Source organism: Diabrotica undecimpunctata, chromosome 2, assembly GCF_040954645.1.
Source record: "Diabrotica undecimpunctata isolate CICGRU chromosome 2, icDiaUnde3, whole genome shotgun sequence".
NCBI lineage: Eukaryota > Metazoa > Arthropoda > Insecta > Coleoptera > Chrysomelidae > Diabrotica > Diabrotica undecimpunctata.
This window is the reverse complement of record NC_092804.1, coordinates 97,753,129-97,781,095: the sequence shown is the minus strand read 5'-3', so window position 1 is coordinate 97,781,095 and position 27,967 is coordinate 97,753,129. Positions and strand designations below refer to the sequence as shown.

At 32.5% G+C, this 27,967-nt stretch overlaps 1 protein-coding gene across 3 annotated transcripts in view; it reads right to left on the bottom strand.

Moving 5' to 3' along the window:
• dila (centrosomal protein dilatory) overlaps nt 1-27,967 on the bottom strand; it is a 421,620-nt gene that overhangs the window by 158,568 nt on the left and 235,085 nt on the right. For all 3 annotated transcript variants that reach the window (XM_072523241.1, XM_072523242.1, XM_072523243.1), the window contains 2 exons: nt 25,649-26,090; nt 10,157-10,374 (listed from right to left, as the gene is read on the bottom strand). In XM_072523241.1, the coding sequence (XP_072379342.1) occupies nt 10,157-10,374; nt 25,649-26,090 (660 nt within the window). The remainder of the gene's footprint in view (nt 1-10,156; nt 10,375-25,648; nt 26,091-27,967) is intronic.

The following is a 27,967-nucleotide window of genomic DNA, read 5'->3' as shown; positions in this document are numbered from 1 at the left end:
GGTTTTAGGATTTTAATAATAAATTATATTAATTAATTATATGTTAGCAGTTGTGACTGCTACATCCTCCCTCAACTCCAGAAAAAAAAAAGGAAAACTTTCCACTTACCAGAAGTTTCCTTTTTTTTTATTGTCTAGGACAATCTAGCCTTAAAGACAAACCAGACGATGAATATGATGAAGCCGAAACGTTGTGGTGTCAACCACAAGGATTTTGAGCTTATCAGCCACACTGTTTACTCATTAGATGGGATAAAAGTAATGACACTGACAGACGTACAGTAGACAGACAGCATGTGATCTATTAAATAATGCGTAATTTACCAAAAAAAAAATGAAAATAATTTAATTTATACAAAGTATTAAGAAAAGTAAAAAAAACATATAACCCAATCACTTAGGTACTTTCTAAATATAATTCAATAACTTTATAGCAATATCAATCTCAATACCAATATATTCAATATAATTCAATTCAACCTTATATAGAGTAAATTAACCTTCGACAATACTTAAATTCTATATTTCCAAGTATTAGTAAAACTATAAATAAACTACACTACTGAGCTGTGTTAACAACCTCTAAAAGATAGGACCAAGAACCATTCACAACACAAACTCAAACAAAGTCCTATCAAGTTTACCCAACGTTGACACTAGAGCGAACAGATTCTATTAATCACCCAAGAGTTCAACGAGGGCTTAATTTATTAGGACTAGTTGAAACTATATTACTACAAACCTAAACATCTATATGATATGGTTCTGGATATCAGCAACATATTCGAAAATTCAAGGTAAAAGATAATTCAATACATCTACTTGCTTTAGCAGCGGTAGAAAAAACACACAATCGGTAAAGGCACTAGCAAGCCTAGATACTAGCAAGCCCACTATACTCATGGTATAGGGTATGCTAAAAAAAATAAGTAAGTTAACTGCAATCCCAACTCGTAGTAAAGAATATGCACAAAAGGTAAAAGATAATTGCAAGTCCAGATCTACTCATGGTAGAGGATATGCACAAAACTCACTTCTACCAGCTATACACTTGGTAGAAGGAAAGATAAAAGAGATCCTAACTGTAATACCCAAACTGTACTATTGACGTGGTCCAATTCTTTACTCACGACAAGAACAGTAAAGGACAGATTTTTAGGACTCCATAATCAAGATAAAGATAAGATATATATTCATAAGATATAGATAAGAAATAAACTTATCAAGGTAAAGGTAAAGAAAACTAACTTAAGGTAAAGGTATGAGATAAACCAATTAAGGTAAAGGTACGAGATAAACTCAATTAAGGTAAAGATCAAGGTACACTCAAGGTAAAGATAAACTCACATCTACCAATCCGTACGAATGGTAGGTAGACAGGTACAAACTCAAGATACTAAGATATGTTAAACTCAAATTCTTGAGAAGATAACAACATAGGAGATAACAAACCAAGTTAAACAGACTTACTTATTGCTGAATATCAGAACGATCCAATTCCAAATGACACATTCTAATTTCAACCTAAGAGACACTCAAGGAACAACTAATATGTATTGATATATTTCTGAGCCAAGTGAGGGCACACATCCAGGGTGATCTATCCTGAACCCACGCTAAAACACCGACACAGTAAGTGAATATGAATGCATAAGCTTTATGGCCATGGTCCACAAAACCATACAACACTATTAAAGAAAATATTTGGAATGTTTTCCGCGTTATCCCTGTAAATATCTATTCAACTCAGAACTCAAGATGGGGAAATTCCCATATATCCATCCTGTACTCCTATGATATGCAGTTGGACTTTTAAGAGAAAACAAACAACAAAATTAACAAGTCCATAAACTAAGATAATAACCAACATTAAGATAAGATAAAAAAATAGAAGGCAAAATAGCACAACATCTTATTGTTTTGCCAGGTAAACAAAAATAGATAAACCGATCTTAAACAACCAAACTGGGACAGCATTGATATGGGACCAGTTAATCTTCATCTGAAGATGAAGAATCCAAATTATCTGACAAGTTATGTGGACCTACTGTCTTGTCCTCCAGTAAGTCTTTGACATGAAACCTTCCTAGTTTCCTGCCAGTGGAAGTTTCCTTCAACTCATAAATTAAAGGAGAAATGACCTTAATAACTGTGCAAGGTATGTACTTCTGACATAACTTGGCCGATTGAAAGTTCACTTTATCAGATTTGACAAAGTTTCTTTTCAACACAGAATCTCCAATTCTGAAGGATAACTCTCGTTTTATCAAGTCATAATGGCATTTATTTCTAGCATAAGATGCTTTCAAACGTTTGCGAACATCCACATAAATATCAGGAAGATGCTGAATATCTTCTAAACGGTGTAATTTATCTGATATAGTGGGAAAGTTATTGGCATTTTCTGAAATTGTACCAAAATAATCACCAGAAAGAGGAACATGACGACCAAACATCAAATAAGATGGATGACATTTGGTTATTTCGTGAGAAGAAGTCCTGATAGCCTGTACTATAGAGTGGATATGAGTATCCCAAGCTCTTTGATCAGGAAAGGAATATGACCTTAAAGCAGTCACGATTGATTTATTAACTCTTTCGGTATGATTGACTTGTGGATGATAGTTCGCATTGTACCAGATCTTTTGGACATTATATTTAGACATGAGGTCGCGAAAAGCCTTAGCTGTGAACTGTGGTCCATTATCGCAAGACACGATCTGTGGAACACCATAAATTAAGAAAACCTCATTCTCAAGATACTTGATAATGGATGAAGTAGTTGCCTTAGACATAGTATGAACCAAAGGAAATTTTGTAAAATAATCAACAACTACTAAGGCATACTGAGAACCTTTATAAGACCTAGGATAAGGACCAATGAGATCTAAAGATATAAGTTGAAATGGAAAATCAATCCGTCGATAACTACCCATTAAACCTGGTTGGGGAAGATTTGTCGGTTTGCATGTAGCACAGATTGTGCATTTAGCGATATAGCTACGTACAGTTTGACGCATCTTCGGCCAGTAATAGAGTTCCGATATACGACGGAAAGTTTTGTAAAAACCAAAATGAGCTGCAGTAGGATGGTCATGAAAAGTGGCCAAAACCTCTGCTCTATTAGGAGTTGGAACGACTATCTTCCAATCCGACATTCCAGTAAGGGCATCCATGGAACTTAAGACATGTTTATACAAAACACCATGTTCAACTTTAAAATCAGGAAATTTACCTGGTACATTCTGTACATCATACAACATTTTTTGATACCAGTCATCTGGTTGCAAGGAAGATAAATCTAACAAATTAATATCGAACGTTCTAGAGAGTGCATCAGCGACTACTACACCTGCAGCTTTACGATGAATAATCTTATAATCATATTGTGCCAATTTTAAAATCCACCTAGCCAAACGAGGAGATGGGTTCTTCATATTCTGTAACCACACCAAACTACTATGGTCAGTTATGACCGTGAAAGAACGACCCTCAAGAAAATATCTGAAATGTTCAATACCAGTAATTATAGCTAGCAACTCTTTTTCAGTTGTAGTATAATTTTTCTGGGCTTTATTTAATTTCTTGCTTGTATAAGCTATAGGGTGTTCTTCTCCATCTACCATTTGGTAGAGTACACCTCCAGATGCAGTGTTAGAACAATCTGTCATCAGATAAAAAGGCTTAGTAAAATCTGGGGCTACCATAACAGGAGAATTTGTGAGAGCCTCGTTGATTTTAATGAAAGCTTCATTAGCCTCAGGAGTCCACACAATATTTTGTCCCTTTTTCCGATTTTGAAGTAAATCTGTGATAGGAGACAACAAGGTCGAATAAGACTTAACAAACTTCTTATAATAACCAACCATTCCTAACAATCGACGGACCTGAGTGGTATTTTTAGGCACAGGAAAATCCCGAATCGCTGACATCTTATCAGGATCAGTACGAAGACCCTGAGAATCTACAACATATCCTAAAAACTTAATAGAGTCACGACAAAAGCTGCTTTTATCCAAATTAATAGTCAAATTTGCGTCTTTTAAACGCTGAAACAACTGCTGCAATACAGAGATATGAGTTTCGAAATCAGGAGTAATGACAAGAATGTCATCAAGATAGTATTGACAAAATGGATCTAAAGCAGGACCTATTACCAAATCCATTAATCGACACATAGTCTGAGGAGCAGACACAAGACCAAAAGGCATTGTAGTGAACTGATACAATCCTTTGCCATTTACTGCAAAGGCAGTAAGCTTTTTACTCTCCTCGCTGAGAGGAATCTGTAAAAACGCCTTCTTTAAGTCGATAGATGAAATAAATTTTGCATTCTGTAATTTACTTAGGACGATATCTATACGAGGTATAGGATAAGCATCTCTGTTCATAGTTATAGCTATACCGTTAAGTTTACGTCCGTCAAAACAGACACGAAAAGTCCCATCTTTCTTTTTTGTCAGCCACAGAGGGCTACAAAAAGAAGAAGTACTGGGCTCAATAATACCTAACTTAAGCATTTCATCTACCTCCTTTACTAAACTTTCATGCCAGGCTTGAGGCAAGGGATATTGATATTGCCTGAAGGGCTTAGACGAACCAACATCAATGTGATGTTCGATGAGATGAGTTCGACCTAACTGATTTTTCGATGAGATAGAAGAGAATGATGTGATGACACTATTTAACTGCTCTAATTCCTGAGCATTAAGTCGACTCATATCTTTAACAGCATTGACACAAGATATATTGAAAGAAGACACAGATAAGGAAAATTCAGTAAAATTTAATTCACTATTAAAAGTTTTCAGAAAATCCATACCTAGGATGACTGAATTCTTAACTGAAGGAATAACAAAGAATGTAATCATTCTTTTACAAAAACTAACAGAAATCTCAGTAGTGAATTGACCTAAAATTGGTTGAACTTGACCATCAGCTGTAGTCACTTGCAAACTTTGATCTATTCCTATATTTACATTTGAATTCTGGAGAAATTCCAGACCTAGAGAACCTAAAATAGAGATATTAGAACCTGTGTCCAGTAAAGCTAAACAAGAATGTCCTAAGATAGATATTTCAAGATATGGACGATTATCCTTGTTTTTTCGAACTAACAATGAGTTTACATCTAAATCAACAAACGAAGACAAGAGATTACTTGAAGAAACTACAGAAGACTCACGGTGTTCATGCTCAATTAACGTTGTCCTCTCTTCGGTTGGTATTTGCCGTTCTGTGGTCTTTTGTCTTTCGGTGGAGCGTGAGATGTTTGGCTTGTGGAAGCTTGGGCATCCAGACTCGAGAAACTGGTTCCTTGGTTTTGAGGAGTTTGGACAGTGTTTGTATTCCCTGTATTTTGACGAGGAGTAGGAGCCAGGGCCAACCCACCCCTTCTGTCGTTTCCCGAACAGGATTCACACTCAAATTTACGGACACCTTGACGTCCACAACCATAAAAGAACCGAATTCTAGGCTCAGGACATTCGTAATACCCATGTCCTGACTGACAACCATTCCAACAGGTAAGCTTCGAATTAAAAGAAGAGACATTACCAGACCGAGAATAGTTAGGCCTACCAGAATAGGATGAGTCATTATTTCTGAAATTTCTATTATTACTAGACCGTGAATAATTGGGTCTATCAGAATAAGATGAGTCATTATTTCTGAAATTCTGATGAATAGGGACTCTAGACACGTTGTCAGAAGACCATGACAAAACTTCCTCTAACTTCTTACACTTTTCCGTTAAGTCAGCAATTGAAGAAATATCTGTAAGTGCCAGACTAGAATGATACGATGGCAACAAATTTTTTCTAATGATCCTTATGATATGTGACTCAGACAAAGGAGTCTCCAACCGTTTACACAAACTAACAATCTCATTTACAAATATAGTTACCTTCTCCTGCGGAGCTTGTTTTCGAGACTTAATTTCATCAAGAAGATTGTCCTCATAGTTATATGGAAGAAAATCTGACCTAAGTTTGGCAACTAACTCTTGCCATGAAGCAAAACTACCTCGGTTATTGAGATACCAAGTGAAGGCTGAATCCTTAAATAAATCGGCAGCAGAAGAGTAACACTCTTCCTCGCTGTTACCACGCGCTATACGCAGACATTCTACCTTCTCTAAGAAACTAACAACATTTTCATTATCTTGACCTGAAAAATGGACACCCCATTTATGAATAGGAGCAGACTTAACGAAGGGAAATGGATTTACTGAAAAACTAGCATTATGAGGAGTTGACTGTGCCTGTGGAATCACTTTACAATCAAGTTCACCTTCCAGAATCAGAACCCTGAAATTAAGAGACCTCTTCACTTCCTCCTCTTCCTCTGTTGTAGCTTCTAACAGATGGACTCTAGCTGCAACATGACCTAAGCGAGAAGTATAGCGAGCATAGGCAGTATCACTAGGAGAACCCACAAAAGAACCAATTTTGACCACCAGATCTGCAAGAGTAACCTCTATTTCCGCAATCTCGTCCTTAAAATTAAGATGGGAAGCAGACAGAACAGCATAACTCCGATTTGCTGCAGCTTGCTTTAATGCACCACGCAACACTACCCTTTTCCTTTCCACTGTTGTCAAAGATGGATCGTTTAAGTGCCGGACTCTCAACTCGTACTCTAATTCTGGACCTAACAGATGCTCTACCTTAAAAGCAGACATTTTATACAACTTGGAAATATACCAGAAAATATATGAGGGAAACTATGATAAAATAGGTAAAGTCTAACTTACTCTATGTTTCCAGGTTATTATTATAATTGAATTATTTTACCAGTAATGTTTGCTTGTTTATCCAGTCGTGAACTCAGATGCAAGGTACGGCTACAATCCCTGAGAAACCTAGAAATTTCAAAAAAATGTTACTTCCAGACAGTGGTGAATTACTTTGGTGCTACTCCGGACTTTTATAGTGTTAAGATAGTTAAATTTAAAATATTTAAATAATTTTCCTTTTTAATATATACTTATGTTATTTATTATTAATCCAATATGGATATTTAGTTAATCAAAAAAAAGCAATTTATTCAGTCTACCCACAATATAGCAAAAACAAGGGTACTACGGGTATATTTAATAGATAATGTAGATAAACTAAATATTGAAATACAAAACCAATGTTGCAGTTAAGAAACCAAGAGTTAAAGAAAACAGCTGAAAATTAAAATACAACACCAAAGATACACAACCAGAAATTAAAGTGGGAGAAAAAAAAACCCAAAGATATAAAGCCAAAAGTATGTGCAAAAAAAAAGAGGCCCCACGTTTGGGTCTAGCCAATTGAAACCTAATCAAATTGCAAACGCAAAAGCGCCAATTGAAACCTAACCAAATTGCAAACGCAAAAGCGCCAGTTGAAACCTAAATAAAATTTAGGGGTGGTATATGGAGAAGGGGATGATCAATTAGAGAAGAACTAGCAAAGAAGTTATAATAAAAAGAATGGCTTAGCTTAAAAGAACACAGAGACACAAAACCTCAAGCACGAATTCGGGCTAGCCTCACTACACTAGAATTTGGCTTTGAGATAAGGGGAAAAGAGATCTTTTAACCAAAAGAATACAATATAATAATGCACCGGAAAATCTGGAACTATAAAAGGGGTAAGATAAGAGAATATACGGAGATGCCTAGGAAAATACTAAAATGGGCGCCAGCTAATTTCTGAAGGAAATTAACAAAAAAAATAAATGAAGTTATGAACAACAAGGAATAAAGTACTATTGATTTAATACCCTGTAATAATGTTTAAAAACCGAAAAGACACTATTGACCTTGTTCTGCTATATTATAACTGTAAGCAGGAACTGAAATAAAAGCAAAACTATTTGTAACAAATATATTTATAATATTAACAACTAACAAAACTCACCTATATATATATATATATATATATATATATATATATATATATATATATAGAGAGAGAGAGAGAGAGAGAAAATATAATTACAGTAGTGGGGCTACGGTATGCGAGGACCAAAAAGCCACGACAAAATTAAATATCGCCACTACTGGGCCAAACGAAAAGGTGTATTAGTAAATCTATAATCTAAGTCCATGGGAGAAGCGAAATCTTAACACTAAGGTTAGTTACGAAAGTTAAATCCTAGATAGGTAAGGTAGGGAATATAAATACTAAAAAAAAAAACCGTGACGGTTATACAAAAGAAACTACCTTACCTAACAAATATACGACTAATATGTGTCGAAGCAGCTAAACATCAGATCTATGTGTAAGTGTTATGCTTACAAATAGATGCTGGGAGATATCTAAAGTGATCAAGTGTGATGAGTATGGCCAACAGACTCGGAAAGATATATATATAATTTTTAAAAACCCTGATACATAAATTTCTTCCCTTCCCTTTTAAAACCGCTATACAAAAATCATGAACCCCTTCCCTAACAATGAATCTAATTTAATTAATTAATAACTATTTACCTAACTTTTTATAGATGTTACAAAAACTGTACTAACTGTACTTAAGTACAGTTGTGACTGCTACAATATGATAACCTTTTAATTTGTTACCTAAAGTTGCTGCCCAAACATTAACTTTAAATAAGTGTTGGTAATGTGATACCCTTTTGACTCGTACTCGTGGATTCTCATCCCACCAGTAGTGTGCATTATAAAAGTTAAACATACCTTGTCGCGTAAATGTGGCCTAGTCCGTAAAAAGAATGCATTTTAAAAAATTTGGATTGTGGGCTGTCCTTTGTTGCAATGTTTCACAAAAATCCACTCTAACCGGTAGATCATCTGGCAAGAGCCCTTGGACTTGTCTGTAATGATAAGGATGTAATTGCTGTTCTTTCAGTATCCGCCAAGTACTTGAAGAAGAACTATTTGTTTGTCTTGCTATATTCCTTACGCTAACTGTTGGATCTTGATCAAGTAAATTTAAAATATTATTTTCTTTATTAATTGTTCTTGTTGTTCTTGGTCTACCAGAATTTATTTTATTTGGTCTCACATGCCCAGTGTCTCGACAACGTCGTTCAACGGCTCTAAATGTTTTTTTACTTGGTAAGTTTCTTCTAGGAAACTTTTCTGCATAACGTATCACAGTTGCACTAGAACATCCTAAACATTCGCCTAAGGTTAACAACATGTCAGTGTATTCAACATTTGAGTACATTTAGATTTGATTTTATAAATAACAAGGTTTCAAAACTGTAATTATTGTTGATTTATCGTCATAACAATCAATAAACGTCAGATTTCCATGGCACACTTGGAGAAAATAGAGGTATGCCTATTAGAACTTTATCATTACTACCAGCATCAATTATTACTTCATAATTTTCAAAATAAATAATCAAAATATTCCTAAAACGGTACACAGTATCGAGTTTTACTAAGAGTACCTTTTTCGTGTAAAATTGAATGATGTTTAAGTTTACTTGAAATTTTGATTAATAATTATACTCTTAAAAAAGTTATATTGACTAATACTTAGTACGATCCGTGTAACTAGCGCAATCTATGAGAATCAGATATAAAAACAAATTCATGGGATGTATCAGCTTCCAAAACATATTCGTATAAAATTTCATTACCATGTTGCCAGTAGTTTCGGCAAAATCGTAAAAAATGCGTAAAATTTATTTTTCTTCAACGCTCTGTATTTTTCAGTTTTTTACCTACCCTAGAGACGGGGTTACCTTTTTTTGAAACACCCTGTATCTATTAATTTTTGTAATATTTGACCTACAAAAATAATTTGTGAATTAATTTGAATTAAAGATGGCGTATTACTGACGCTGACTAGCGGATAGTATCAAAATTATAATAGTGAGCAATGTAGATTCCTTCAAAGTTTACATATATGTTTCCCACTTTTACTTAGCTCAAAGGTACTTTTCTCTCTATCACATTGATTTCTTTATCTCTATAGCGTTAAAAACTTAAGATGCTAAGTAGGTAACTGTTAATCTACTCAGGAGTAACAATTTATGTAAATTTTAAATCTCTTTCATTAAAAAATGTGAATATTGTAGAATCAAGGGTTATTAAAAATAACGAAAAACCAAAAAAAAAAGTTTTATAAATCTGCTCTTTTGAGTCCGATCACCAATGTATTCATAAAGACCCAATCTAGGGAAAAATATTTGTGGTAAATTTCTTACCTTTGTCTCATCAAATTTCTTTCATACGTTAGAACTTTTTCTCTTTCATCTATCAACTGTTGTTTAATTTCTTCACATTGTTGTTGCATTTTTTTTGCTGACTTTAATTCCATGTCCTCAATTTCCCTTTTATGAACAGCTCTCAAGTGAGATAATTCTTGTTGATACTTTTTTTCAATACTTGCCAATTCTGGTTCCATACTTTTAACGGTCAACTCCTATGTCAAAAAAATTTCAATTATTTATAAGTTAAACACACAAAAATCATTTAATAGCACGCTAGGAAGTTTTTTAGCTAGAAATAGATTAAACAGAATATATATATATATATATATATATATATATATATATATATATATATATATATATATATAGTATATTAATATATATATATATATATAGTATATTAATATATATATATATATATATATATATATATATATATATATATATATATATATATAAGAAAAAAGAAGTACTTGTGACTCGTTTGGAACAAATATATAACTGTTTTGGATGGGTTGGAGTCAATAATGGGGCTATTGGTTAACTATTTTTTTATTCTCGAGCTTTCAATTGTGTTTACAATTATTATCAAGAGCTAAAAAAGACAAAATACTTACAAGGTTGAACTAAAAAGAAAAAACAATTTTTTATTTGGTAAGTTAACAATATATATATATATATATATATATATATATATATATATATATATATATATATATATATATATATATTTATATATATATATATATATATATATATATATATATTTATATATATATATATATATATATATATATATATATATATATATATATATTATATATATATATATATATATATATATTATATATATATATATATATATTTATATATATATATTATATATATATATATATATATTATATATATATATATATATATATTTATATATATATATATATATATATATATATATATATATATTTATATATATATATATATTATATATATATATATATATATATTATATATATATATATATATATATATATATATATATATATATATATATATATATTTATATATATATATTATATATATATATATATATATATATATATATATATATATATATATATATATATATATATATATATATATATATATATATATATGTATGTATATACCCTGTACCCCTTTAAAAAATGTTAAAACTGCTCTGTACCCCAGAGCAGTTTTAACATTTTTTAAATTTGTAATCAGTAAATACTCAAATGTTTCTTACATTTAACCAAGATTAATATATTATTATTGTTCTGTGTATAATCTTATTTCCTTCCATGAAGTGTTATATACCTGAAGTTTACCGTTCATTACATAAATTTTTTTAAAAATGTGTAGTTGGACATAGTGTTGTTTACCTCTAACAACTTTTTAAAATAATGTGACATTGCATGTTAGGGTCTCTACGAAATAAACAAGTCAAACACATTAAACAGCCTATACTATTATTTAATTAGAGATAAATATTAAAATGTTATAATAATTAAGTGAAATTATAGACGACAAGTCTCAAAATTGATAAAGAGGCTCCATATCATCTTCATTTTCTTGGGGTTAATCGTTTGTGGCTACATCGTGTCAAATTTTGATAAAACGCATGAGAAGCCGACGAAACAAGAGGCAATAGGGCAATTAAGACTTGATTTAATTGGGCTGAAAACGTTACTTGCTGTCTTCGATACCTCATGAATCCACCTCATACATATTTTAATTATTAAAATCGGTCTTATCAAGAGCTTTTCAAAATGTGTTCTTGATGGACTTGTAGGAAAACACATGTTGACAGTAGAATAGGCCCTTTGTTAACATTATTGTTTCTACTTACAAAATGAAGATTAGGTGACAGTTTCTTTTTGAACAGCGTTTTTTTGTTTTTGAAATATGCAAGTTCCATAGTGTGCACTGTGTATTTACCTAATGTTTGCCTAACTAGCTGTTGCTAGTCCCATGGTGTTAAAATGACCAAATTGGAGACTTTCTTTTTTTTTTCTCTCGATCTAAGCATAAACACTGTCTGCTTAAATATGTGTGTGCCCTTTCAGTAAAAACTTTTAAGCGATCGTCTTTATTTGAGGGTATGCAGTATCCAAAAATAGCACATTATAACACTTATATTTTTTTTTGTCAATAGCAGTTATCGATCCAAAGGGTTATATCTTATACTTGACTACCTGAAATTGTATTGTCAGCCCATTTCAAAATTGACGAAGCAATTTTATTTGCACCATGGGCCTTTTTCGATTCGTCCCACATCATACATTGTACAGAAGAATCACTGGCATCATATAATGTAAAATTTATTGTCCAAAAGCTTCCTTTTGTAAAAACTAATACAATTGTTTGTTAGTGGTGAAGGCAAACATTTTTGCAAATCACCAGATAGTACTTTGTGTTTTGGTATTTCTTTAGCCATTATAAAGTCCAATTGTTTTAAGTTATACCAACTCTTAGATTAAATTAGGTGAGCATCATGATCAGCCTGTGAATGTACTGCATGTATCGCAAGTGCTTTTTTTGGGTGGTTTAAACGACAACTTCAAGTCTTTATTAAAAATATCTGCGTACAACCACTTTTTGCTCTTTGCTTTGGATCCACATGTCTTTCATTGCATTCATCAATGTACAGTTGATACAGCTCTTTTACTGTAAGTTTTGTGCCCAGACAATTTTTTTTGCTCCTTTTTCTGGAATAATGACTCTCGTACTTTGGGAAGAAATTAATATGTTGATGTATACTATTTATGGTTTCGGTAGGAGTTTCATTGACTGGCGTGTATCTCTTTGATCAGCTTTTATTTAACCTCCTGGCTCAATTGTTTCAACATATTCACTACTACCAAATTAAATATACAAATTGTGTTGAAAAACATAACCTTGACCACCTTTAATCGCCGAATGTTCAATGGTAGTGTAGTATATTATTTTTAGATTTGGTAGAGTTTGGGTCTCTTTTTCTTGATCGAAGAGTAGGTTGGATGTCGACACATGAGAAGATAAATTGCTTTTTAACATCTAAAACGTTTGTCTCAGTCCAGTATGAGTTGAAGACTTTTTGTCTGTCGTATTCTGGCAATCTATCAGAGCATTTCATGCGACACATGCAAGGAGGCTTTAACATTTTTTCAGGCATGTTTTCGCCTCTTTTACTGAGATACTCCTTCCCACCAGCTATTTTCCGTTTGCGAACATTACAGGCCCAATTTTGTTACTACACGTTTTTTACCTTTTTGTTTGCACTAAATTACATTTTGTACCTTTGACACTTTTCTCTTCTTCTAAAATAACTTCATTATATTCATTGAAATTGCCTGCATAACTGCTTAAGGATAAATCGTCCTTAAAAACATTTTTTGTTATTGCCCCACTAGTCGTAGGAGTAGTAATAGCTTTCTCTTTTACCTTTATTTTCGCTGGTTTATCTATACATTTCATATCATTGTCGTCTCATTTTGAGCTTTCACCACTTAGAGGCTCATAGGTTTTATCAATATCCGAATCAACATCTCCAAGGAAATTATCATCTTCTTCCACTTCCTTACCATTATCTTGAAAGTTACTGTAGTGACCAGGTGGTTCTGAAAAAATTCCAGCCTTGTTATAATAATTAGAGGCTAATTTTGTAGGCGTATAATTGGCTAACACAAAAATAATCCTTATAACCAAAGACCAGAATTTACTGAGCAATTTCCGTTACTCCGACTAAAAAAATATAGATCTGGCAACATCTGTTTACCCTAGTCTGTTGGTATCAACAACAACAATAATTATTGTGATACCGGTTGCGCTTAACGGTAAATCAATTTTGCCCAATCTATTGTAGTATTTTCTTCCTACGAGAACATGCTGGGAATTGCTTGGTAAATTCCTGTCTCTGCTTACAACGCAACATAAATGAAACTGCATGTTACTTAAATAAGTGACAACAATGGTAACATATTATGGTCATTTAAAAAAAAAACAGACAAAATTCTTTACTAGTAACAAAAACATTCTTACTCGTACTTCTATTTTAATGGTAAGTACAGAAAATGTAGGTACTGTTTGAAATTCAGAGACCTATACAAAAGAATATACAATAATAAATATTTGAGGTTAGCAAAATACTAAATCAGTGGTAATAAACAATAGCTTACCTGTAGGTGTTGTTTCATTAAAAATATTACATGACAGTAACTGTAGTATTCTTTTCCCATGAAAGTTCGGATCTATTTTGCAATTATTAAACAACGGATGTAGTGTACAACTTTTAACAATCTAACACTATTGCGAAGTAAATAAAATGGTAATAATTATTTTAGTTCACGACCAATTCCACCAGGTACCAGGATACATAACACTACGTCCGGATCGTAAATAACAGTGCACACATGTAGTAGAGGTAAACAAAATCAAGTCCACATGGTGTTGTTTACCTCTGACTGGAAGTAGACTTGGTATTATATATATATATATATATATATATATATATATATATATATATATATATATATATATATATATATATATATATATTATTGGTTTGCTCTTAATATATTTCAAAAGTACAAAATATAATAATTCAACTAATAAACTATAAAAGATATTTCGAAGAAATGAAAACCCATTATCCTGGATGACCTGTAGTAAACAAATTTTAAAATATGCATAAATTATTTTCTTTGTAAAATATATTCGAGTGACGTGAGTGAGCTTAAGTGAAGCCATAAACAATGCGACCGGGTTTTCCAAATGGACTTGTACAGTGAATACGACAATAGAATAGAATATTTAGGAATTATATTTTTCCCGTTAGTTCTTAAGAATTTGTAGAAACCGATTAGCATGTTAATAGTTTTTAGAAAATAGGTAAAATTGTTGTTTGTTATCAAAAATGCATAGAAATCAACAAGAAACAAAACAAACAATGGAAGAAAACCAACGGAAAACAAGACAAGCAATATAACTAAATAACAGGAATATAGAGCAGCGTCTGGAAAACTATGAATAGGAAATTAAAGGATGTATTGAGGGGATAAAGAAAGAATAGAAAACAAGATGAAGGAAATCAAGATTGTCCAGAAAAAGGAATTAGATCAGTTAGAAGAAAAATTTAAAATGGCGCTACAAGAAGACAGGAAGGAAGTAGAAAGGAGATTAAAGCAAAATGAAAAACATATTGCAGAAATTGAACTAAGGGGAGCAGAGAGAAAAGAAGTTATCGTCCATGGAACAAGCGAGGCGAAAATACAATTTGGCGGGGATATTAGAAAAACACACCCAGTACCGTTTGTTAAAAATTTGAAAACTAAATTGCAACATGTTAGATATTTTGACGATTGCAAATAAATAATTAGAAACCATCTGAAAGAAGAAGCAGCGTTATGGTATGAAAGCAAAGAAGATGAGTTTGAAAATTGGACAGATTTCGAAAATAAATTTCTCAACTATTTCTGGGGGAAAAATAAACAGAGGGAAATCAACCAAGAGCTACAGAATGGAAAATATCACGAGAAAATGGGAATATCTGAAGAAAGATATGCTTTGCAGATATATAACAATTCAAAATATCTAGATTACAAATACTCTACCGAACAACTGGTAGAAATGATAAGCAGACATTTCGAAGAAACGTTGGAGGATCACGTGATTTTGAGAAACTATCAAGATATTGATAGTTTGTGCCAATTCCTTCAGTTAAAAGAAGCGAAAAGAAGAGAAATGAGAAACAGAAGACAACATGACCAATACAATGGACCGGAAAGAAGGTACCAAGCAAATTATGACCAGAGAAAACGACATCCCCGATCAACAAATGAATATAGGCCAAGAGAATACCACAATGACACACAAAATAGAACATATGAAAATCACAACAGGAACAGAGCTGCACAAAATCCTCCGAATAGGAATACGAACGAACAAAGGGACGGTAAAAATAATCAGAGCTTCCAACGACAAAATAGAAGGGAGATGGATCATGTAGGAATAGAAAACGAGGAACAAGATGTATGCAATGAATACAGACAGGATTTTCAATAAAGCATCCACTAAACAAAAGTAAAAAATTCTCCAGTATATTTTGTCACCCGAGAGAGTTTATACAGTTGGCGGGAAACGAAAGACAAAATTCTAATTCCAATCTAATATTTTTAGATGCCTTTATAAAACATAAGGCGATTAAAATTTTGATTGATTCTGGATCGGAGATATCGTTAATCAATAAAAAACTAGTAAAAGAATTAAATTTGGACAGATTTGTGTATAAGATTCCTAGGGTTGTTTTAGTGGGTGCAAACAATAACAAATTGACGACAGTAAACGAAGGTTTGGGAGTACGGATCAGAGTGGGAGACCAATTCTATATTATGTGTGGTGATCAAAGATTTAAATCATGATATGATAGCGGGAATTGATGAATTGAGTAAAAAACATACCACCATTAATTTTTCGGAAAATAAACTGGAAATCAGAGCAGAACCAGACAACACAGAAGAAGATAAGGAAACAGATAGGAAAAAAAAAAATTTGAAAGGATAAATGAACAGAAAAAACATAAAGAAATCAATATGACTGTAGAGGATAATCCGAAAGTACAAGAAAAAAATCAATCAGAAGAGAAAAAGAGAAGAAAGAAAAAGAAGAAGAGTTCGAAAAGAAAGCAAGAAAACAAGATGGAGACAAGAGAAAAACAGGAAATAGAAGGTACAGAAGAATTGTTGGCAACCGACGATAAAACAGAAAGGAAGCCGGAAGAAAAGGAAGTTATCATAAGAGAAATGAAAGGAGTAGAAACGTGGTGCTCGGAATACTAAATGGAAATTGAAGATAGAAAAAAAAACAGAAGAAGAAATAAAGGATGAGGACAGAGAAGAAATGGCAATTATGGACGGAAATCCAGAGTTTTGTGAAGAAATACTATGGACAGTGAACACATGTGAACAAAATGAGGATGAAAGAAAAATAAAATGTGGAGAAAACATGGAAAAGGAACTAGAGAAGATTTTAGAAAATTATGGAGATCTTATTAATGAAGAAATCCGAGTGGCTAAAAATTATGAACATTACTTTAAAGTTAAAAACTTAGAAAATTTTAAATCGAAAACATATCCAATCCCGTATAAATACAGGCAAATCGTCGGACAGGAAATTGAAAATATGATCAAAGACAAGATGATTGAAAAATGTGACTCTCCATATATCAACCCGATAGTATGCGTGAAAAAATCGAGTGGTGATGTGCGATTATGTTTAGATGCAAGAAACATTAATTCGCACACAATCGCTCAATACGAAGCGCCTTTGAACATTGAAGCCATATTTGGAAGAATCACAGGATCACACATTTTCTCCAAAATCGACTTGAAACACAGTTTTTGGTTAATATCTTTGGCAGAAAAGTGTCCAACATTATACCGCTTTTTCCATCGACGGAGTGGTGTACTGATTTAGGCTTAGGAAAAAAAAAATTTGAAAGGATAAATGAACAGAAAAAACATAAAGAAATCAATATGACTGTAGAGGATAATCCGAAAGTACAAGAAAAAAATCAATCAGAAGAGAAAAAGAGAAGAAAGAAAAAGAAGAAGAGTTCGAAAAGAAAGCAAGAAAACAAGATGGAGACAAGAGAAAAACAGGAAATAGAAGGTACAGAAGAATTGTTGGCAACCGACGATAAAACAGAAAGGAAGCCGGAAGAAAAGGAAGTTATCATAAGAGAAATGAAAGGAGTAGAAACGTGGTGCTCGGAATACTAAATGGAAATTGAAGATAGAAAAAAAACAGAAGAAGAAATAAAGGATGAGGACAGAGAAGAAATGGCAATTATGGACGGAAATCCAGAGTTTTGTGAAGAAATACTATGGACAGTGAACACATGTGAACAAAATGAGGATGAAAGAAAAATAAAATGTGGAGAAAACATGGAAAAGGAACTAGAGAAGATTTTAGAAAATTATGGAGATCTTATTAATGAAGAAATCCGAGTGGCTAAAAATTATGAACATTACTTTAAAGTTAAAAACTTAGAAAATTTTAAATCGAAAACATATCCAATCCCGTATAAATACAGGCAAATCGTCGGACAGGAAATTGAAAATATGATCAAAGACAAGGTGATTGAAAAATGTGACTCTCCATATATCAACCCGATAGTATGCGTGAAAAAATCGAGTGGTGATGTGCGATTATGTTTAGATGCAAGAAACATTAATTCGCACACAATCGCTCAATACGAAGCGCCTTTGAACATTGAAGCCATATTTGGAAGAATCACAGGATCACACATTTTCTCCAAAATCGACTTGAAACACAGTTTTTGGTTAATACCTTTGGCAGAAAAGTGTCCAACATTATACCGCTTTTTCTATCGACGGAGTGGTGTACTGATTTAGGCTGGTACCATTTGGACTACAGAGTGCATGCGCTGCTTTGGTTCGCGCATTACACACAATCTTAAATAGGCATGGAGAATTTGTGGTACATTACATAGATGACTTATTAATTTTCTCACCGGATTTAACAAGCCATCTACGACATATTCATACTGTTCTCGAAGAACTTGATCAAGCGGGATTAAAATTAAATATTCAAAAGTGTCAGTTTTTCCAAAAATGTATGTATGTAAAAATGTACTGTATTTAGGATTCAAATTAGACACAAATGGGATTAGTCTTGCAGAAGATAGAATCGAAGTCATACCCTAGGCCAACCAATTTAAAAACTTTGCGGGGATTTTTAGGAATGGTAAACTATTTCAAAAAGCTGATACCAGCCATCAGCACAAAAGAAATACCGTTAATAGCATTACTTAAGAAAAATGTCAGGTGGAAATGGGGAACTGAACAAGAAATGGCGTTCAAAAATTTAAAATGAGCGTTTTCCACAGCTGTAAGAGCACACCACCCAAGATATGATCAACCTTTCATTCTCAGGAACGATGCTTCCATAAAAAAATTCGCAGGGGTGTTATCACAGATCCAAGACGATACAAAGGTGCCAATCTGTTTTGTCTCCTGGGTAACCAAAACGTATGAGAGAAAATACAGCGTCACTGAATTAGAGTTTGCCAGTGTGTTATTTTGTGTAAATAAATTACGTTTTTACCTACTTGGGGCAAAATTCACCATTGAAACAGACCATGCAGCGTTGGTACACATAATGAAAAATAGGCTGGTAAATAATAGAATTCATGGGGGCATTCTTTTACTTCAAGAGTATGATTTTGAATTTAAATATATCAAAGGAACTGACAATATCTTGGCAGATGCGTTGACGAGAGATGAACAATTCCGCAAAGAGGATCACAAAACTCTCCACGTCGGCATGAACATAATGAGAGAAAAAGCAGGCTTATTTTCTTTGGCTCAGATCAGGGAAAATCAGGAAGAATTGGATGAAAGAGAAAAGCAAAGGGCTGAACAAGAAGATAACTTATATTTTAAGAGGGTCGATGGTAAAGAACTATATGTAATCACGGAGCAGATGGCAAAAGAAGTTTTTTTTAAAGTTACACTGTGACAACGGACATAATGGAAGCAGGAAGGTGTGGCTTATGTTCAGGGAGAACTAAATTTGTCGACAGGACTATACAATAGCCAAAGAGGTGACTCGATATTGTGTGACATGTCAGAAGTGTAAAAGTAGGAACTTCAAAAATGAAAACGTCACAAAAAACGTCGTAGCGCGGAAGAAACTGGATATTGTCACCATTGATATGTTGAGCGACTTGATACCAACAACACAGAGGAATAAACACAGACTAGTTATGGTGGATCTTTTCTCAAAATATGTTAAATTGTACGCATGTTGAACCACGAAAGGAATTGAAATACTTCGGAAGATAGACGATTTTATAGAAACAGTGGAAAGACCAGACAACATTTTATTGGACAATGCGACATATTTTAGAAACGAACGCTTTAAAGGGGAGTTAAGAGAGAGAAAGGCATCAATACAAAATTTATAAGCATCCGCCATCCACAGAGCAACCCATCGGAGCGTTTTATACAAGAAGTCACAAAATTTCTACGAATTGCTGCTGAAGAACATCATCGACATCGGGACAGAAAAGTGTCTGAGATCGAGACGTATTTGAACTGTGCACCAAATACGGTTACCAAAGAGACGCCTTTATATATAATGAAAGGAACAATGCCTACAAGACCGTGGGAAGACACCGCCCCCAGACAATACGAAGAAGTGATCGAGATGGTTCAAAGAAGATTAAGACGAAGTGGAGAGAAATATCTCCAAAGGCAAGAGAGGGCCCGAAGAAGAAGGCCGATAGCTTTCCAGAAAGGAGATAAAGTCTTAGTGAGGGCACTGAGGGTGCCGAATTTACAAAATGGTATTTGTGCTAAATTGATGCCGGTATTTGAAGGTCCATATAGGGTCAATACGGAAAATGGGGTAAATAGTTATGAATTAGCGCACATAGAGACAGGCAATATACGGGATATTTTTAACATTCACGACATATATCACTATCATAAGTAGATTTCAATAACATAGTGAAATAATTTGATCCAGGAAAACTTATGTCATTAAAAAAATTAACAAAGAGTTTTCGGCAAATCAAATGGCGGGGAGTTGTTGTGCTATGTAAAATTAAAAATAATATTGGTTTGCTCTTAATATATTTCAAAAGTACAAAATATAATAATTCAACTAATAAACTATAAAAGATATTTCGAAGAAATGAAAACCCATTATTCTGGATGACCTGTAGTAAACAAATTTTAAGATATGAATAAATTATTTTCTTTTTAAAATATATTCAAGTGACGTGAGTGAGCTTAAGTGAAGCCATAAACAATGCGACCGGGTTTTCTAAATGGACTTGTACAGTGAATATGACAATAGAATAGAATATTTAGGAATTCTATTTCTCCGTGAGTTCTTAAGAATTTGTAGAAACCGATTAGCATGTTAATAGTTTTTAGAAAATAGGTAAAATTGTTGTTTATTATCTAAATGGTAGATGGGGATAAGTGTGACGAACTCTGATTGGAGGAGATTGAAAAAAAGTGGGATAGGTATGTAGGAATGAGAGTTTAGCTAGTTTTTTGAGGTAGAAAAGATAATCAGTTGTTTTAGTAAGCATTAGAAGTGAATGTTTGTTGAGTTTTCTTGGAGTAAGTGTATCTGACAGAAGCTGATCCAGTAAAATATTGTAAGTTATACTTTTCTACTTATATATTCCAAGAGTCACTGTTCAGACCGGAACGAGAGATTCAGTTTATCGAGAGGAGAAGAGGCTAGCATCTTTTGAACGTTACGTGCATTTGAAGGAGATCATTAAAGATGAGAGGCTCGCAATAATTTATTGTAAGATTGCTGATTACCTAGGGAAATGATAAGAATAGATGGTGTAGGCTACAAGGAACAAGGATTTGGACAACTCATCATCAGAGAGATAGTTTTTTTTTACCATTCGTCAGTTTTTCTTTATTAACAAAGTTTTTTTTTATTGCTTTAGAAAAGATAGAAATATTTTGATCAGGAGATTAAGAACAACAATTTTAATTTAAAGTTTTAGTTTATATTGTATATAACATTAATTTTTTGAAGGTTCACGTACGTAGAACATAATTTTGATAATCATTATATGAGATATTTTTTGTTGAAGATATTTGAGTGTGAATTTTATTTCAATATATAATGTTGTATCATATATGTTTTTTATTATTCCGGTATTCTTTAGACCTTACCTATCATATGTAAAGCATAGATATTGAAGCACGAATATAACCCTCAGATAAGAGAATTAAATAGTATGATAAAATCATAATTTCATCATTTAAATAAGTTTAATTAATTAATTAATTAGCTAATTAATTGCTTGGCGCACCTCTGACTTTTAATATTACATTAATATATATATATATATATATATATATATATATATACATCCCATCATTTTGAATTCTTTTCACGTTGCAGTAATTTAGCATCACGAAAAAATACTCATTTTCTTATTTATAAGTTGTGTATGTTTGTTTAGTACACCTTTGTAGGCTTGGCACCCTTGTCGGTTTTTTAATATTCCGATTTTTTATATATTTAATTTTTTACATCAAACCTACATTTTAACATCGACAAGTAAAATCACTGTATTTGGTATCATTTTAGAGCCAATAGATGTTGCCGGTATTAATACTTAAAGTCATATTTAGATACATAAATATCGATCGGTTTGGGTCAAGTTCAAATAACGACATATGAAACTACCTGCTAACAAGTTGCGGTCAACGGCATTTCTTATCTACATTCAGATGTTATATTTATTAAACCTAGATATTTTTTCCCAGAGAATTGTATAGAGGAATATTTTACATAAATTTCAAGTTACAACGTGTTTAATCGAAGCTATCAGTGAATAGTTTGAGATAAATATTATGTTTTTATGGGATTAAGCCTCAATTATTGGTTGTGATTGTGATGAGAATCACATTTTTAATTAATTAATGTTTGACGTTTTGATTTCTATTCCGGAAATCGTTATCAAAAAACGTTTTTTTGTACAAAATGGGTATACAGTTTTTTACATAAATTGTAAAATACACAAGGTTAAATAGTGGAAAACAAAACGTTAAATATTAGTTAATTAAAAACGTAATTTTCATCTCAATAACAACCAATAATTGTGGCTGAATCACATAAAAAAATAATATTTAACTTAACCATGAAACAAGAAAGTATTTCACAGAACCTCGGTAAATAGTTTAAAAAAATCTTATACAGTTATTTAAATTCTAAATAGTATGAGAGGTAGCTGATGAAAAATTCGTGAATACGAACTGTTAAGGCCCGTTTTCATACTACGTCTTAATGTACGTTTTGTGGGTCATATAAAACGTACGACAAAATGTACGTTTTGTCCAGTGTATACACACTACGTTTTTCCTTCCTTTTTCTACCTCATTTATAATTCAGAGTCTTGAGTTTTGTGAAGTTTGTTTAGTGTTTTTTTTTATTATGGAGGAAACACGGCTGCTTTTTTTTATTTTTTTTAATTATAAAGATACTACGACTGAGGAAAAACGGGATGAAGAGGGAAAAGACAACATGGTCAAGAGAGTGGACTTCTAAAAAGAAGACAGTATTCCCACGTCTCGTTACTAAAAGAGGCGAACCAGATGACTGGCGCAATTATTTGCGAATGGACACCTCAGCCTATTGTCAATTGCTAGAGTTGGTAACACCATACATATTGAAATAAGACACCTCATGAGAAAAGCCATTACACCCCATGAAAGACTCACAGCAACTCTCAGATATCTTACAACAGGACGCAGCGTCAAGGACTTGTAGTTCACAATCATAATATCCAAACCAGCGTTAAGCCAAATAATTCCTGAAACCTGTAATGCAATCTACTTGTTTTTAAACATAACTACTTAAAAACTTTTATACAATTCAATAAATTCCCCGAGAAAATCGTGGGTGCATTGCCGAAAATCTGACATTATTAGGCTTTTTTTGGGAAAAATGAAACGAACTGCAGTGGAACTAGTCATCAAATAAGTCAAGATCGGACGACTTGTCTGAGCATGTATTTTCACGTAAAGGTGGGTACACATATGCGAGCCGAATGGTATACGTACCGTACGCATACAGATCCTTGAAAAATATTCTACATCGTACTGATCGCATACTTATCTCGATCCATGGAAAGCGACAAACCAACAACGAACACACATGTGCGAAATGATTCATTTTATTTATAATTTGGGTACTGATTTATGTTCCTGTTTTTGCTTGTTTAACAAAAATAAAAATATGTACAATAATCAGTTTACTGTTTTCTCACGTCTCTCTAGGAAGGAACACGTCATCCACACAATGTCGATTTGATGACACAATAAAAATGTTCGCTGCGTCTAGTAAGCGCCGTCCAAACTGAAAGACGAACAATTTGGTTCGCAACGAGTTACGATGAAACAGTACGCAAGCGGTTTTTTCTGCCGTATACATTACCGAATATAGCGTTCGCATACCGTATGCATACCGTTTGGCTCGTATATGTGTACCGACCATAACGTTTTATCCTATCAGTTCGCGCAAAACTATGCTTCTCCCATCATGGCACGACAAGACGTGCGTTTTGCTGTTTACATGCCACGTTTTATTGTCTAGGATTTGTCCTATCCAACAAAACGTACAATAAGACGTAGCGTGAAAACCGGCCTTTACAGTTGATTTTGCTTTGTTTTTTTTTAACGATCTTAAAAAGTAAAAAAAAATAATTTTTTGCTTATAAAACGTTTTTTATACATTCTAAAGAACAATGATTCAAATAAAAGTATGTAGACCATAAAAACTTTTTTATGTTGACAGATACCAAATTAAAATATATAAATAATTGACCGAGATAATTGCAAGAAACCCTAAACTCTAAAATATTATGTCTGTAGTAATTTATAAATGTTAATAACTCTGTTTTTTTGCCTAGCGGCAGGTAGTATAGCTACTTGAAATTATGGCAATTAATGAGTTATGTAAGTGTGCTGAATATCAAGCAGATCGAGATCAGAGGTAATGTAAGTCGACAAAATCTCAGCAGCTCCGATGGGTCATGTTAAATGCCCCCATTTTTAGTTTTTATTAATTAGCGAAGTTAACAATCTATTGTATTTACCTTTGTAAATTCCATGAGGATTTTTTTTGTTACCGATGTCCTTCCAGTGTTTTTTTGTGGCCAAACAATGTTTTTTAACAACTTTTTATGTAAGTAGTAAAAAACCAACTTGTTCTTTCTATACATTTAAATTTCAACTAACGTGTTTTTAATATTTGTATTTTTACTCTCTCTTTTAGTAAACTGATGATGGAGTGATTCAATTCCGAAAAGATCTTTAAAATAAAAGTTTTAAGCTTTTAATAAGCATTTTTTTATACCTTGATACACACGAACACCACATTCTTTTGATGCAATTTTCATTGCAAGGTAGATACTGGGAATAAGAAATTCATTGATTTACTTCTTCGAGAGCTTCCGTGGTAAGTGCTTATTACAAAAACAGTTTCCGTGAGTATGTGAAAAATGTGATGGACATGTATGAGAAAGTAACAAGTGTTTGGACATGTGTGGGATATATTGATAAATTCCATGTGTAAATAGGACGAATTGTTGGCTCTCATTTTATTTTCTAAATTTTTTAATTAATTTATTACAAATTAAACTACAGTAAAAAAAAAACAGGAGTTTTTGTCGTATGTCACTCACCGACAGTGTTATTGATTGTTTCCTTTGTAAAATTCTTATTACAGTTGAATGAACGTCTTTATACCTAGCCTATTATTAATTAATTAATTATTAATTATTATTATAAATATACGACAGAAATATACAAGTATATCAAAACATGAACAACAGAAACAATACTCTGATATTTAACAAATTCAAAATTTTCATAAACATGATAAAAAATTGTTCAATTATTACTATATTTTTTAAATACTTACTTTTATTTTTTGGGTTTTAATGTCTATCCATTTTTCTCTTTTTAATTTTTCTGCGGCACTTTGCATTTCTTTAATTTTTTTAATTTCTAGCTGATGCCTATGTTCCAAAGCTCTAGAATTAGTGTTGTATCTATCTTCCACTACTTTTAGTTCCTGTATTAGGCTCTCGCACTGTTGATTTAAAGTTCTTTTATCAGCTATTAATTGGTCTATAAATTTCTGATGTCGTTTTATTGTCTCTTCAAATTCCTCCTTTTGTAGTTTTAGATTTTGTTTTAACGTTTTTTCGGTACCTTTATTTTGAGATACAATTGTCTTTCGAAGCTCACTTATTTCTTCTTGTAATATATTTATAGATGAAGACTTGTCTTCAACTCTTAAGGAAAGGTTGATAATTTGTTTACTCAATTCATCTACGGAAAGTGTTCTTAGCTCTTCTAATCTATTAAAAAATAAAAAACAGATGATTTATAGAAGTTTACGTACATACACATCGTGTTTTACGGCGAGCTTATACTATCTATATATCGAAAAGATATTTAGACAATATTTATGAAAATCGGTTTGTGGGGCGAACTTAAAGAAAATATTTTGACAGACATGCTTCCTCCGGTTATATCGGAAGTAAACAACAACTTTGTTATTTTAAATAAAATACCCTATATATTATTAACAGATACAATCCATGTGAGAACGGGCCTACGACAGGGAGACACCCTATCCTGTATTCGATTTAACATCAAATTAGAGAAAATAATTAGAGAGTCAAAGGTCAACACTAGAGGAACAATAATAACAAAAAGTGTACAAATATTGGCATTTGCAGATGATGTTGATATCATAGCTAGAAGCGAAAGAGAGATGATAGAAGCATTTAATGTGATAGAAAAGGCGGCACAAAACAGTGGCCTAAACATTAATGAAATAAAAACCAAATACATGAAGGCCAGCAAATCAACAGGCCAAAGAAACCTACAGGATCTGACAAAAGGAGGATATAACATCGAAAGAGTGAAAAATTTTACATATTTAGGTACAGTAGTTACCGCAGATAACAATAACAGTAAAGAAGTTAAGAGAAGAATACACATCGCTAACAAAACATATAATGGACTCATTAAACATCTAAGATCTAAAATATACAAGACCCTGACAAAACCGGTCCTTGAATATGGATCAGAGACATGGACACTGTCGAAAAGAAATAAGAACCTATTAGGTACGTTTGAACGAAAAATCCTTAGACACGTATAAAAGGGGGTGAAAGAAAATGACATATGGCGCAGAAGATATAATTTTGAACTATACACAGCATACAATGAACCGGAGGTCATACCATCCATAAAGATCGGACGTCTGCGCTAGATGGGCCATGTTGAACGGATGCTAGAGACTGAAACACCAAAATATATAATGGGGCAAACACCAGTAGGGACAAATTCAAGGGAAAGACCCAAACTTAAATACATTAAACAAGTGGAACAAGATCTGAAAACACTTAAGATTACCAACTGGAAAAACAAAGCAAGGAACAGAACAGAATGGCGGAAAATCCTAGAACAAGCCAGGACCCATAAAGGTTGTCGAGCTACTGATGATGATGACCCTATATATTATTGCATTTTAAATTCTGCGTAAAATTTGTCTCTTTCAAAAAAATTGTCAGGGAGACAATCTTTTTAAAGTTAATATCTCATTTATTTACAATCATAATGTTTTCAAAATCTTTGCACACAAAGAGTAGGTAACGGTTTTTCAAGAATTTTATCAAAGTCGAATTTCTAAATACGCAGTGTTCACTAATGATACGCCAGTTATTTCCCATTTAAACAACAGTAAGTCAATAATTTTACCTAAAACATCATGTACTTTATAATTTTAATAAAAAATGAAATCAATTGTCTTTCAAATAATTATAGCGTTCCCTCTACATAAATTTAATACTTTTGGATATAATTGTGATTTAATGTTAAAGGTACGATATTTACTGTTTTATTTTAGCAGTCCATGTATGAATATAAAATAATTATCATAATTTGTGGTTATAAGCTCTTTTACAAAGTGATAGAAATGGCTCATTTGCAATTAAACAATCTATCTCCAAAAGTAATAACTTTCCGTATAGTAAACCCAAATAATATTTGAAACACAATTTTGATGTATTTTTTTATCAAAAATTATTGACTTACTGTAGTTTGAAGTTTAACGTTAAGAAATAGCGTCCCAACATTTGTGAATACCCTGTAGTTAGACATTCGATTTCGATGTCAATTCCAAAAAAAAACGATATTTTCTCTTTGCACAAATGTTTTCGAGACT